General features: G+C 45.9%; 1 protein-coding gene across 16 annotated transcripts in view; it reads left to right on the top strand.

The window, feature by feature from the left end:
* The window catches only part of LOC142572341 (E3 SUMO-protein ligase PIAS2-like), a 152,428-nt gene that overhangs the window by 85,546 nt on the left and 51,661 nt on the right, over positions 1–15,221 (top strand). For all 16 annotated transcript variants that reach the window (XR_012826049.1, XM_075681378.1, XM_075681376.1 and 13 more), the window contains 5 exons: positions 1,451–1,600; positions 2,730–2,835; positions 6,066–6,139; positions 11,043–11,203; positions 13,309–13,475. Coding sequence is in view for 15 of the 16 variants with exons in the window: in XM_075681378.1 (XP_075537493.1) it covers positions 1,451–1,600; positions 2,730–2,835; positions 6,066–6,139; positions 11,043–11,203; positions 13,309–13,475 (658 nt within the window). In the remaining variant the exon portion in view is untranslated. The remainder of the gene's footprint in view (positions 1–1,450; positions 1,601–2,729; positions 2,836–6,065; positions 6,140–11,042; positions 11,204–13,308; positions 13,476–15,221) is intronic.

The raw sequence follows: 15,221 nt of genomic DNA, 5'->3' as shown, positions 1-15,221 counted from the left end.
CACCACTGCTGCCGTTGTGATTATCTCGCCGCCTTGAAGTGGCAATTTCCTACGCAGATCCGCTGGCAGTTGTAGCCTCCGCCGCGGCAATGCTAGGCCTAGCTGCTTCGACGTTCATTGCAAAGCTTCTTGCTGTTTGGTGCTGTGTTTTTCAGTGAAAGAATTCGCCCCTGTTCAGCAGTGGCACTGACTCAGACTTTGTAATCCTCGCCAGTGGCGAGACATACAGTAAGCATGGCCTGTAGCATAATGCACGTTCCTAAAATTCAGCCTCGTCACAATACAGCTATGTTACTACAGTGAAACCTTATCAAACCGTAGTTGGCCGGAGCTCGGAGAAAGTACGTACTAAACGGCAGTACTGTTTAAGCGAAATAGCATCAGATCGCCCACTCACCAGTCGAAACTGGAACTCGGAGAGAGTGCGATGAAAGGGGAAAAAAACATGCAGTATTTATTCATTTCACACGACAAAAGTGTTATTTTCGTTTGATGCTGCGGCGGCCTAGCACGACGACTGCGGCCTCAAACTTAATCGAGCTCCGTGCCAGCTTTTCAGCCAGCCCCCTCTTCTCGGCAAACACTCACATGGCAGATTCCTCGTTGACGTTACATATGCTCCGTGCACGCGCGCAGTAGTGCTGCAGAAGTCCTGGGGTGCCTTTTTCATTGCCGGGTGCCAGAGTTTGGAATAGAGTTACATTATCACGCCCCTGTTTCGCCACGACGATTGCATTCATGAGGCTGATGTAATGCGCAGCTTCTGCCACTGTCGGGCTTGAATCGCCTGTGCTGTCGCTTTCCGTGTCATCCCCATCACTTTCACTAGTTGTAAGTTCGGCAACAACAGAGGCAACGATGGCGAAAAGTCAAACCTTGTAGCCGGCATCGCTTTGCGGTCGCAGCAGCGCTGCCAAGCAACTTCTTCGCATCCCAAATGCCACATACCGTAGTCAACAGCAGATCCCTGTCGCATGCTAGCGCCAACTTCTTTGTGTCACTTTCGATAGCACGGACGATGTCTAATTTTTCTTCTGCTGAGCACCCGGCGTCTTCTTTTATCCGAGCTTCGGCATGACGTGAATCCTCACTTGCCCGATGCCACAACGCTCTCTGGCATGGCATCAAAATGATGTTGATGTTGGTATGGCTTCAGACGCAAACGCACAGGGCACTTGGAGGCCATTGTTCCGATCTCTGAGGCTTGTTTGCCGGGCCGCCCAATAGAAACGACGCACCGCAGTGTTTGCGCAACGAAAAGTGGAAATGCGACGTTTTAACCAATGCGTACGCAATAAGCTGGTACGGTTTATGCAGATACAAAACACATTATTTTCAATGGCCACTGAGTCGGGGATTTGACTTTACTACTTTTAAAACGAAACTGCTGTTTAAGAGGGTACGGTTTAACGAGGTTATACTGTATTTCAAATGACTGCTTTCCTTCCAGGTGTGTCCACTGCCAAGCCCTATCCCTACCAACAAGCCTGGCATGGAGCCCAAGCGACCAAGCCGGCCGATCAACATTGCTAACATGTGTCGTCTCTCCCCTACTGTGTCCAACCATATCTCTGTCACATGGCTGTCCGAGTATGGCCGGGTAAGGAACCTCTCGCTTTCCTCCCATTTCGCGTAATCATGAGTCTCGGTTTTGTTTCCATGCTTCACCTTCAGTGCGACAGCTGTACCAGCGCAAATGCAGACCTGATGCTGGCATCTGGTGCTGGCGATTTCTTGGCATTTTAGCCAGACGCTTACATGCTAGTAAAAGTCATTTGCCGGCCCTTTTATGTTACTAGGAAAATGAAGCTTAAATTTTGTTGGCAGATGCATTCACATGTTTTGTGAGTGTTCAGCATATACCTATGTGGAGGGAGCTGTACAGCTACAGCATTAGAGCAGAAATCGTTAAGGAAGAGTGTTTCTTCTCTAAAGATGTTCCAAACAAAACTTGTAGCAGCCCATTTGCTGCATGTGTGGTCCACTGTTAGTGCCAGCACATAAATGCATTGCCTAAAAGCAAACCTCCCTATAGGGAAGTGACTGGCTTTGCACCAAGTGATTGGCTGCAGGGGGGGCTAGTTCCTCTCTACTGAGTTTGAAAGGGAAAAATTGGCATCCACCCGAATTGTACCACGAAGCTACAAAGGAAACACATACAGGTTTCTCAGAATGAAAGCCTTGCAGAAAGCCTTCCTCCACCTTGCGGGCTTCCGCAGAACTGATTTGCCAATGTCCCAGTGTCTCAAGTTATTGATAAATTCGCCCTCGCTCTACGATCGGCTAGTGTCTTCGTTAGCTCAGATAGTAGAGCGACCGTCCCGGAAAGGCATTGGTCTCAGGTTTGAGTCCTGGACAAATTTTTCTACAACTCCGAGGCTTTCTTTTTGAGAAACCCGTATGGGTTTCCTTTGTAGCTCCGTGCTACAATTCTGGTGGATGCTGATCTTTCCCTGTCATCTGCTTTCCTCCACCTTGCAGGCTTCCGCAGAACTGATTTGCCTGTGTGGAGTGTGTATCACACTTTTGGCCAGAAACTGCAGCAGATGTGCACTATGTGTGTTCGTGAAGCTGAGTACTCTCACTGCATTATGCCTCAGTACTAATTCCTACATTGTGCGTCAAGTGAAGTTGTTTTTGTGGTGCCCATTAACAAACGTGTGTCGGCTCTAGTGCAACAGTAAAGTTCACAGTTCTTCTTTTTCCAAAACTGTTTGCATCTTTTTCAGGCCTATGCCTTGGGTGTGTACCTTGTGCGAAAGTTGACAGCAACAACTCTCCTCCAGCGGCTAAAGGCAACAGGCATGCGAAATCCCGACCACACACGAGCAATGAGTGAGTGTAGCCTTTGTTGTTGCTTTGTAGAGTTCACAGGTCTTCTTGGAGCCTAGTTTTCCTAGTTCTCCATAGTCTTCTGAGAAGCCTGCCAAGGAAAAAAAAAAAAAAAAAAAAGATCTGCAGGGGAATTCAGCTCATTGTCATCAAGCCACATTTTTAACCATTCCATTGTGGTGTGTTTGGTAATGAACTCGCTGACAGTGAGGCAAGATCGGCCTCCTCTTCCTCTGATGAAGTACGGATTGCCTACTCGCGACCTGACACCAACTCCATGATCAACGCACTCATGCAGGACCTTACAAAGGCTTACAGAGCCCACTCTGATAACATTCATAGACGTCTACATACGATTGACCCAGACGGTAAATTCTGTTTGCCCCCGAAGCTTACACGGAGCAAAACATCATTGCTACACAGGATTCGGCTCGGTGTTGCTTTCACCCGTCGGTACGCACACCTCATCGGCCAATCGAACAGCCCTGATTGTGTAAGCTGCCAGATTCCCGAAACACTGCAACACGTACTGTGCGACTGCCTAGCATATACAGTCGACTCCCGTTAATACGAAGTTCACGGGGACCGCAAAAAACTTCGAATTAAAGGAACTTCCAATTAAGCACAAAACACAAAAAACAGCACTTTATTTGTGGCGAAATCGAGTATTTTCTCTAAGAAAAATAGTCGGTCATCTTGCTTTGCTTCTTCTTGCCGAATCGCGCTGCTGAAAGCAAGTTCTGCAGGCTGTAGATGTGGCGGAACGCTTCTTCCGCGTTACCTTCAGCGGCAAAGAAGCGCTCCGCAAGAGCAAGGCCCGCAGCTACATCGGCAGCCTTAGGTTGTGGCTCGCCCTCAACGTCTTCGTCGCTTTCCTGGGTCGCTTCCTGGGGCCAAATAATCTCTACAATTTCGCTATCCGTCAGCGCACCGCACGTTTCGACCGCCTTGTCTACGGCGACGTAATCTTCAAAATTGACGTCCCCGAGAGCATCACCAAAATCAGTGCCGTCAAGCTCGCTTGTTGACGCTTCCTCCGCTGGAATTTCAGAGGCATCCTGCGAAGAAGCTGCCACAAAACCGCAAGCCCTGAAGCAGTTTGCGATTGTTTCTTGCTTCACACGATCCCACGCTCGCGCCAACATGTGGATTGCACTAAGCAGGCTCACCTCGTACTTTGTGGAGCTATCCATACACAAAATCATGCGCTCGAGGAGGTGCCGCCTGTACAGGACTTTAACATTCTTGATGATGCCTTGGTCCATTGGCTGCAAAACAGCCGTTGTGTTTGCAGGCAAAAATGCGAGGCGTATTGCACTCAAGGCTGGAACATTCACGTGAGCACTGCAGTGATCGACAAGGAACAACACCTTGCGGTCCAATTTGCTTATCCAGCTCTTGAAGATTTCGGCCATCATCCACGCTTTTTTGTTCGCCTCATAGTCCACAGGCAGCGTCTTCACGCCTTTAAAACATCTCGGCTTCGCGGCTTTCCCAATCACAAGTAACCGACATCGTTCCGTGCCAGTTGTGTTTGCCGCGATCAGCACCGACACTGTCTCCTTGCTGCGTTTGCCCCCAGCACAGTCGTCGTCCTTGAATGTCAGGGTCTTCTCTGGTAGAAGCCGATAGAAGAGTGCAGTCTCATCTGCATTGAAGATGTCTTCCGGTCTGTATTCGGCGAGATATTCACGCAGCTTTCCGTCCTTCCACGTGGCGCATGTTTCCTGGTTAACGGACGCCTTTTCACCACACACGCTCTTGAAAACCAGGTCATGGCGATCTTTAAAGCGCGTCAGCCATCCATCTGACGAAACGAAGTCATCGATCCCCAACATTGCTGCAAGCGTTCGGGCTTTCATCGCAACGATGTCTCCGCTGAGAGGAAGTTTGTTGCTCCTGGCCTCCCTAATCCAAACCAGCAGAGCCTTCTCCAACTCTGGGTAAGTGCCGGTGCACATTCGCTTCCGAGAAGTATTGAACTTGTCGTTCTCAAATGCATCCATTATTGTGCGCTTGTTCTTGATATAGTTAGAGAGCGTGTTCGGCTTGATCCCGTACTTCCGCGCTATGTCTTGTTTGGCGGCACCTCCCTTCTCAACTTCCTTCAAAACCTCGACTTTCGTTGCCAGGTCGAGCGTGCGATAAGAGCCACGGTTTGCCATGGCTATAAACTGCGCGACTAGGTACAGTCAATTCCGAATCACTCGTGAAACAACCTAGCCTACGAGCTTCCCACACAAAGCCGCTCGACCAACACCATGCCAACACACACCTCGACATATGCTGCGCACGCTGCAAGACTAATCTCGCACAATCTCGCCACTGCAAGTATGCAGCGCTGCGTGCACCTATCGCACCCGCGTGGCCTCCGCGATCAGCTCCGGCCACGCACGGCAGCCGCGCGTGGCCTCCGGCGGGAGCCGCTTCGTCTCCCGCCGGAGTTGATCGCTGAGGCCACGGCAGCCGTAGCAATGAATAATCACGCCGCTCCAAGAAGGATGGCGTTGCGGGCGGCTGTGGTGGTGATGACACCAATGCGGAGCACGGAACTGTTGCAACACTTGAAAAATTGCACATTCTACCAAAGAAAGACGGTCACCTCGAGGATCCCGGCTGAAAATTAACTTCCAATTAAACAATATTACTGGATGAGGACTTCGAATTATCGAGCGATTTCTTCTATCTATAGGATTACATGCAAAACTGACGGGACCAGCACTTCACTTCTAATTAACCGAAAATTCCAATTAAGCGGCTTCGAATTATCGGGAGTCGACTGTAGTAAGTGGGTTATTTCTCCATAGAAAACATGCAAAAGTTGACGGTCCAGCAGGTTTTCATTGTTATAATCCATATATTGTCAAAACTGGTATCGTTACAAGCGGGTTTGACTGTATCAGCAAGCACTTCTCAACTTGGCCAATCATGGCAGTACTATTACATGGTCACGTGACTTACATGCAACATGCTTGATGGTGATGTGGAAACCAATGTTGCCAGCACCTCCCTGACAGCAAAGGCTGGGAAGGCAAGTTTTTGACAGTGCTAGCCTTTTTGCCCATGACTTGCTTTTGAAAGCACGTTTGCAGTGTATTTCAGGTTGTTAAAGTCCATAAATGGCTCCTTTTTGACATTGGGTGACACAAATAGATAAAAGGGCGATCAGTCTCGTCTGATGCTTATAAAATTGCAGTAGCTTATGTGGCTTTGTGTTCAAACTCTTTTTGCAGTCAAAGAAAAGCTTCAACATGACCCTGACTCTGAGATTGCAACAACAAGTCTGCGTGGATCTCTAATCTGTCCGGTGAGTTTCAAGGTTTCTGCTCCACCACAAGGCAAGGTTTTAGTATGTGTGCAAAGATGCGAGGGGGAACAGTGACGTTGCCAGCTTTGTGGGCCATAATTTAGCTTCTCTGTGTTGCGCCTTTGCCCATCCGATGGTGTCAATGAGGAGCACTAAGTTAGCTAAATACGAAACTGACGGTGCTTGTTGTTTTATGATAGCCAGGGAGGAACCATGGAATACAGTAAATGTTACTAAAGAACTAACGTGATCAAGCTTGTGTTAAAGTAGGAGCAGGTATGCCCATGTTTCCTCCTCTAGCATGACTGTGGCGGTGCATGGCTGTCAGCTCAGCTAAATGCATACGTGGACCTTGCACCCTACGTAGGGGTAATTTTTGGCAGGTACAAAGACTGCGAGAGCCGAGATGGCTGGTGGCTTCATGTGTGCTCTCTTCCCATGCACCTAGTGCTAAGAGTCGCGTAATCTAGAGAGTCAGAGACGCATTGTAGCAAGAGGCAAACAAAGCTTTTGCTCCCCTCTGCCTGCGCTTTTCATCATGCCCGCGTTGTGGCAGCGATTGTTCGTGGTTAATTGAGTGAGATCTGTTCATGCTTGTGCATGTGTGACACTACGGTTGTTACTTTAATTAGTAAGTGAATGTTTACTGCAATTTATATGGCTAATGAAACTAGAAACCTTTGCGTAGTTGTCTAATGCTTTATATCACCCTCAATGCTTTGCCTGTTGGGCGGAACTGCAACTTTTTTTACTCTTAGAACCAATGCAGTCTATGCTCGTTACAGCGGGCCCGCGTACAACAGATTTTTGGATATAACAGACCATATTTCAGCCTTAGTTTGTTCTACCATGTTATTAACCCTTGCAGGGTCCATTTTTTTCGCCATATGCGACTGCCCAGGGTTGATTTTTTTTTATTGCAGATTTCAATTCTTCTGAGGGACCTATTTCAAAAAAGATTTACTATAATTTTTCTAGGGTGATCGTAGAGTGAGAAAAAATATTTTGCGTTGGCATATATGTACTCTTTATTCATGAATAACTACAATAAAAAAAGGAAATAGACATAAGAATTAAAAATTTGATGCATTGTTATAGTTAAAGGCTTAGAATATGCGCACACTAGACTATTTTTCATGTCTCAAATGTTCCTGCTCTTACACTAATATTTATGTCCATAGCGTAATCGAACTGCGTAGGTGAGCGCACTCAAGAAAACTGCTAATCTTCCATCTTATCGCCAACCAGAGGCAATTAGTTTTCGCGAGTCTCCAAAAAAGAAAACAGAAAAGAAAAGGAAGCGCATGCACGGCCGCATCCTTCCTATGCACACCCCTGTGAGCACTATAAATGAGCGAGAAAGGGTGGTCGCCCTTTGAGCGATTAGTAATGAGATAGCTATCAATTTTGCCAGCACAAGAAGCCAAAACCGCCCGTGGGAACAAAACCCAACGCGCTGCCCACCCGCCCGCGCGCCAATGCGCAAGGGGTAGTATATAGACACACCGGAGCAAACTAGCTCTAAAACAAACCATGCAACAAAAACTGAGAGAGGGAGGCACAAGAAATAAATTGTCTGTATTCCCACATAGTGGCAGCACATGCCAGGAAAGAAAAAAATGAGCAAATTGGCGCACTTTTTAAACGGAAAGATGGGGCCGTAAATATACAGCATCGACTATTTTGGACTTCTTCACGGTGCAGTATATTTACGTCATTGACCCTGAAAGGGTTAACAAAATGAAGTTCACATTTAACAGACCGCACTACAACGGACTGTTGGCTATAACGGACGAAATTGACGGTAATTTTTTTTCATAATTGGCCACATAAAACATACTTTTGCTATGTCAACATGGGCTGACAACTGACTTGCGAGGGCCAACCAACGATCGTGGCTTAATATCATGCATGTGAGTGAGGAAGGCAGGGCGGAAACGCGCTGAGAAGGGGGTTCTACTCTGGCAGCAGCTGCTTACGGCGTGGCCACTGTATCTTGAAAGCGATCTGCAATAGGGACAAAGTGCTTGCCCACATGGGTGCCGTATCTTGAAACTGATCTGCGATGTGGACAAAGTGCGCCCAGTGCGCTGTGATTTCGATGTTTAGTTTGCGGTGAAGCAAGCGACAGCACGAAGGTCGATTCGCTCGCTGCTGCTGCCATGCTTATCTAATTTGGTATCGCAATCGATGCTTTGCTTTTCGGGCGAATCTGCGACTTTGGGGGGGGGGGGGGTGCGTTATTTTTTTTTTTTTCTTTGGTTATCGGGGTCCGTTGTAATGCGAGTCGACTGTACTAGAAACAGTGCATAACGCCTGCGAAATCTTGTATGCTGTACCGGATGATGCTCTATTGCTCGGACATGACATGCACATGCAATGTCGCATATTTACAACACACATGGTGGCCGTGAACAATGGTTGTTTAGCGTCGCCTCGCTTTCATGCATATTGAAATCAATGCTTTCTTTGCTTGCCGACTCTCAAATTTAACAAAATGACTTTTGTTTTATTGCCCCATAATTTGGAAAATTATATGGCCCCCTTTTTTGTAAGAAAAATCATAGACTGTAGTCATTTGCATAAAAGGTCCGATGTAACGAAATTTTCAAGTAATGAAGGGCTAGTTTTACCAACTTCGTTATATTGAGGTTTAACTGTATTTCGCCTGTGAATGCTAAGGATCTCTTCAATGGAGACGTGGAATAATAGCAAATTTTGGTCAAATTTCAAGTTCTGTTTAAAGCTCATCATCAGTTATATTAAAGGGAAATGGTTGGGGGAAAAAATTCCTCAATTGCACATATTTTGTTACTTTCAGAGGTGCAGGGAACCCTCGCTTCCACCCTTTTTCAATGTGCTGATGCACAGCCTCTCTCTCTCACAGACAGCCTCGAAAATTCTGCAGACAGGTTATCGTGTGAAAATTAGAACTGAACAGCTGCATGTTTGTTACTGAATTACTGAAATGGGGAATCGGCTACTGGTTGGGCAGGATTTACCCTCACCCTCAACTTATGTGATGCATACTTGTACTTGGGTTTATAGACGAAGCCACACATCCAGCTGGAGACTACATTAAATGAAAGCTTTTTCTATGGAATGTTCCATATATTAACCCCGAAATAAATGTTGCCGATCACTTAAGCATATGCTAAAGAGGATGCCTTCGTGCTCACAAATTAAATTCATTAAGAATTCTCATACGAATGTGTCGTTACTTCCTAATACTTATCTCCCACCAAAGGTTGTCTGAGTGCCTTAACTTTATCTTAATTAACTGTGCTTTAATTAACTTTGCCTTAATTTGACTCCCACTAATGGTCGTGGGTTCAACCATAAGTGGCGGCGTCATCAATTTCGGTGCCATTTAATTTTCGTCCCACCAAAGGTTGTGTGTTCGAGTGCCTTAATTAAAACCTAAGGTTGCGGGTTCGACTCCCACCAATGGCAAGGATGGTACCATCAGTTTCTGTGCCATTGAATTTTGGTGCCACAATACCAGATGGTCAATTTTTTCATTACACCGGACAATGGATTTTTCAACCCATGAGCCACTTGAGACTTTCCCCTCAATAATTCCATGTTATCCTATTGTTTACCATGTTGTGAATGAACATGTCTAGATAAGATTTCACCTGAAATTCAGGCACAATGCAGGAGAGAGTGTAGACTCAATTTGTGTAGAGACGTGAGCTAGGCACGAACCACAACAGCAACATTTCCACATGAGGTGTGAAGTCTCCAATGTTCATGGTTCGGTGTCTTATCTTTAATCCTGAATGCCATCTCGCCAAAATTTGGCGGTCTTGAAAATACTTAAAATTTGGCTGAATTTGGCTGTTTGACAGCTTATGAAACTTCTGTACTACCCCGTGTAATAGTTGGGGTCTGGTATGTCAGAAGGGGTAGCTGTCCCATGCCATCGTCCGACTCACCTGCACTAAGGACGTTGTTGAAGGGAGGAGTATGGGATTTACTTACGATATCTACATGAAGTGTGGAGAATGTTACCTTTCATCAGTCTATTAGACTGAAACGAAGCACACCGATGATCCGAGGCCAGGGAAACTGCCGTTCAACCTTTGTCCAATCGGAGCGTCCAAAGTTGTAGAAGGACCCGCCTTTGAGGGCGAGGGTTCACACACTTACTCCCATTCCTTAGTTTGACTGAACACACAGAAAAGAAGGGGGCCTCGTAGACAGGGTAGTAGTCACGCTTGACTCAAGCTGGTGCGTCTTGATTCCAGAGCTGACTCCACAGTTAGTTGGGCGTCTGTTAAACGACTGACGATTACCGGATTCTGTGGGAGAATGCCGTAGAATACCCTTTTCCAGGAGTTTTGTTGCTTCGGTTGGTCCGTGAAGGCGACAGCGAACCAGCTAACAATACTTGGTTCACCAAATGTGTCCTGCCTTGCAGCACCGGTAGTCTGTCTGAAAGAGGCACAGTGCTAGATTCACCAAGCAATTCGTCGCAGCGGGCTAGTAGAGGCTAGAAGGTCGCTACCCCTGCTGGCCAATTGTAACACCCACTAGCACTAAATGCAGCTTGCACAGGCACCAGCTTTGTTGACCCACAAATCACACAGCGGTGCATTTAGGCAAAATTTTGCCATGTAGATCCTTCTCACAAAGGCTGCCATAGTGTGCGTAAGATGAGCAACATCTTCATCATTTGCAACAGCAATGTAACATTACTTTTCTAAACCAAGAAAGGCCTGCAATGGAGAAGGAAGGTGGCAGAGGAGGTCTGTACTGATAGGGCCATTTCATGGAATCCAGTAGTTGCACCTGCAGAAACTAGTTGGAGAGCCCTTGCACACTGTTAAGTGTCACGAGTTGTGCCTGAGGTAAGTGCCGTGTTCCATCTTACAGTTTTCTTTGTTGTTTTATTGTGCAGCTGGGCAAGATGCGAATGGGTATTCCATGCCGAGCACTAACATGTCCACACCTACAGTGCTTTGATGCTTCGCTTTACCTGCAAATGAATGAAAAGAAACCCACGTGGATTTGCCCAGTCTGTGATCGGCCGGCCACCTTCTCCTCATTGGTGATCGACGGGTGCGTGCCCTTTGCAGGTTTAATTTTTGGGAGGTTCAAGAGTAGCTTCACTTGCATGCAGTGCAATCCGGATGGTGTGTGTGTGTGTTGATGGTTTTCTCTCTCATTTTAATTACTTAAAAAAAATTATTTGAACGCTCTAAGTGTCATCAAGGAAGTAGGTTGGCTTTGGCTGTATGTGCTGCCTTTGTTATTTGGGATGTGTTTATGGTAGGCAGCAGTCATGGCCAGGGCTCGTTGCAGCAACCAACCTCTTGTATTTGGCAGCATATTTCACCTATGGCCTTTAGTTGTCTTCGCTATGGCATGCATTTACAATCGAACTTCGTTATAATGAAGTAACGGATATACTGAAGTAAATAAGCTTTTCCTTGAAATTCCCGTAGAGATCCATATATTTAAAACCTCATTTTAATGAAGTGAAATTGCCCTGCCTATGGATATAATGAACTAGATTCGTCCTCAAAAGCAAGGAATACCCGACCGTTTCGCGCTGATTACATCGCTTTCCAGGTGGTTTGGCACTGGTTTGCTATGGCTGTTCAAAATTCTTGTCTACCCGCCGTGGTTGCTCAGTGGCTATGCCGTTAGGCTACTGAGCACAAGGTCGCGGGATCGAATCACAGCGGCCGCATTTCGATGGGGGCGAAATTCGAAAACACCCGTGTACTTACATTGAGGTGCTTGTTAAAGAACCCCAGGTGGTCAAAATTTCTGGAGTCCTCCACTACAGCGTGCCTCATAATCACAAAGTGGTTTTGGCACGTAAAACCCCATAATTTAATTTTTAATTTTTAAATTCCTGTGTACCCGCGTCATCGTCCCTGCGGGCATCATTGAGCAACTCTGGTCTTTTTCACCGCCGTGTGTAGCTGTACACCTGCGCATAAGCATCAGCTTACTATTGCACTTCTACACTGACCTCTCTCTTGCATGTGCTTGGCTGTGTGTGCCGCACGGTAAGTGCAGTGGGCCATGGCCTCCGAGATCTCTCAAGTGCAATCTCGAGGGTTCACATGCAAGTTGCACCAGGCTGCAAGGCTACGTGCAGTGGTGTGAGAAATGTGGGAATTCACTTCTTTCTCTACGGCGCGCCGCACACGCAGCCGCAGCTGGGCCTGGTCTCTGAGACCTCCGGATGCAATCTTGGGGGTCACACCCAAGCTGTGCATTCACTTCTCCCTCTTCCTGCGACATGCCGCGTGGGCTAGCAGCCGGGGGTAGCCTCATAGATGGTACTGGCATCGGTGCAGTCTCGGGGGTCACGAGCTGGCCAAGCCAAGCCGACGTGGCAAAGTTTGCTTGCCTCTTCGGATCACTCAGTGCAGTGCTGTGTTATATGCTATGTGCTGCTCGACCGCAACGAGCAAAGTGGAAAGCGGGCGCGAAAGACCACTACAGTAGAACAGAAGGCAGCTATCTAAAGGCTGTCGCGTCAGGTGCTAAATCGCGTGTTGCGCACGCCAAAGACTGTTTTCTTTTATTCAAATTTCATTGCATGCGTGGCCATGTAACGGTTCCGTGGGCTGCAAGACTGTTTTCTTATTTCCATGTTTACAGTTGTGCACACCATCGGGCATATATTGCAATAAATGTAATAATGGATATAATGAAGTAATTTCAGCTGCTCCTCCAGCTTTCATAAAACGAGGTTCAAGTTATAATGGGTTCAAGAAAAGCATGGATAACTATAGATCTACTCGGGTACAGTACAGTTCGAAGCCTCAGTGTCAGATATGAGCAACGTGAACGGCTCATATTTACAAAGTGCTATTCACTAAAACAAAAAAAAGCAATTAAAACAAACATAATGCTTTGCATCGCTGTATTTGATAATCTCATGCACTCATGGATTGGAGCCTGTTGCTGCAGGGGATGTCGATGCAAGTATTTTCGCCTGCTGTCTTTGCCCAGCCATCATGCCATACTGCCATCCTGAGCAGCATGATTGATGGTATTCAGTGGGGGGTGGGGTATAAACATGAGCGTAGTAACCACAGAAGCAGCAATAAAGGCTGAACCTAGTAGAGTTATTCTTTATTCCGTTTGCCTCTATTGTGCATGTGTGCGCAGCTCCACCAATCTCTTGGGTTGGGTATTTGCAGTTTATTCATGGAAATTGCCATGAAGGCACCCAGTGATTGCACTGAGGTTCAATTCCACGAAGATGGTTCCTGGTCTCCTTTGGTGCCAAAGAAGGAGACCCATGTTATTAACAGCCCCAGTTCCTCCGCAACGGCATCTACCTCTAGAAGTTCAGCTCCTTCATCATGTAAGCATAATTTCCCCTCTACAGAGTAGCAGGCTGGAACATGCCGACTTTGCTTCCTTTTTTAGATAAGTTCTCACTCTGTGTGTGTATGCATATTTTTTTCATTCAGTTTTGATCAGTCTTTCATAGCTCAATGTCACTTTCAAGTGAAAGCTGCAAGTTAGCCTCTTTCTTGTTTAGGAAAGCTTTGATGCTCACCTTGGTAGGTGACCCTTTTGTTGGTATTGAATTTGCCACACACTCCTGATTTCAGAATGCTTGACAGGTAACAAGTGCTCTTTACCATCAGCACAACTGCGATCGACACACAATGCCAATGATGACTACACTCAAAGCAGTGATCAAGCCAAGTCATGCATGGTCTGCACTTTTGTCTGTTGCGCAGATGACCTCAGTGAGCTGGTGGTAACTCCCAGAACTACGTGCCCATAAAGCTATGAAAGCTCTTCTGTATATTGGAGGAAAACTGGAAAGGATAACTTTCTCCACAGTAAAAGAGTGTCATAACACATAAGTCAACTATTAAAGTATTCCACTCAATATATTCTACTTGGCTTCTCAGAGAAAAAAGCACTTGATTCTGTTCAACAAACATTAAATTGAGAAAAAAATATTTTGCAGACTTTTATGCAGTACTTAGATGTAATCAGTGTTGGAATACTAATTTGGTGTCCCTCTTAAAAGAGTAGTTCATACTGTCCATCTTGATTTCCTAGGTACTCAAGTTAATGATAGCTTGCAACATTATTCTTATGCAATGTTGTGCAACTAACTACCGAGCATATGCAGCATCGTGCTTTCTAGCACAAAATTTGTAAGCATGGAACTTGATATTCGATTCGAAATCTCCTGTTGTGTATTCACACGCCTCTGCTTTAGTTTCTCATGATGGCAGTGTATGTTCCATACTAATTTGATTTTGAATAAAAATTATTACATTGTGCAAATATCAAATTTTCAATTTCAAAGCAAGTTCATATAGTTGGTAGTTTGGAAACCGTGTTTTTGGGCACTTAGCCAGATTAGTAGCAGATACAGAGGTTTCCACCTGGTGGCTTGTGCTGTCCAAATGCATGAAGAGGCAGTATGGTATGGGTACTTGAGCTGATAGTGTCAGGTAGCCGTAAGCACTAGCAGTGTCCCCAGAAGTGTGCCCCCTTTATACCTTTGCTATGCTTCATTCACTGCACAGGTGATGTGCTTCGCCGCAATATATGTTTGGTATGCTTCGCCACATGGTTGTACTGCGGTGACACTGACTTAAAGGGGGGGGGGGAAGGGGGAAGCACTAAAAATAACTTTTTCTTTAAACAATTTGAATTCCTTGTTTAGTGCCTAATTACCTAATTAGCAGCAACTTTCATGGTAAAGTACAGCACACAGAATCAATTCTGAATGTTTGTAGTGTAGCGTAAGCTGTAACTTGTCGTTTTAGGCCATGTTTGATGGAAGTTATAAGTTGTCAAACTTAGTCATAAAAAATGCCCATTTTAATAATAGAAAAAAAGGTTAATTTTGAATATTTCCTCAAAAATGTATTATAACAAAATTTACTTCACGACACACCACATCTATCTATCTTTCCAGGAAAAAAAATTCTAATGATAGCACAAATAGAACAAAAAATATTGCTCTCACACAACACAAAGGGCACGAAAGTTGTTTTGAGAAATCAAGGGAAAACATTCCAAAGCATCTTTATTGGGTCAAATTTTATTAAATTGTATGGAAGTGAAGGGTCTTGAA

Source organism: Dermacentor variabilis, chromosome 2, assembly GCF_050947875.1.
Source record: "Dermacentor variabilis isolate Ectoservices chromosome 2, ASM5094787v1, whole genome shotgun sequence".
NCBI classification, from domain to species: Eukaryota; Metazoa; Arthropoda; class Arachnida; order Ixodida; family Ixodidae; genus Dermacentor; species Dermacentor variabilis.
Note: the sequence above shows the minus strand (reverse complement) of the source record. Positions and strands in the feature narration are given on the sequence as shown.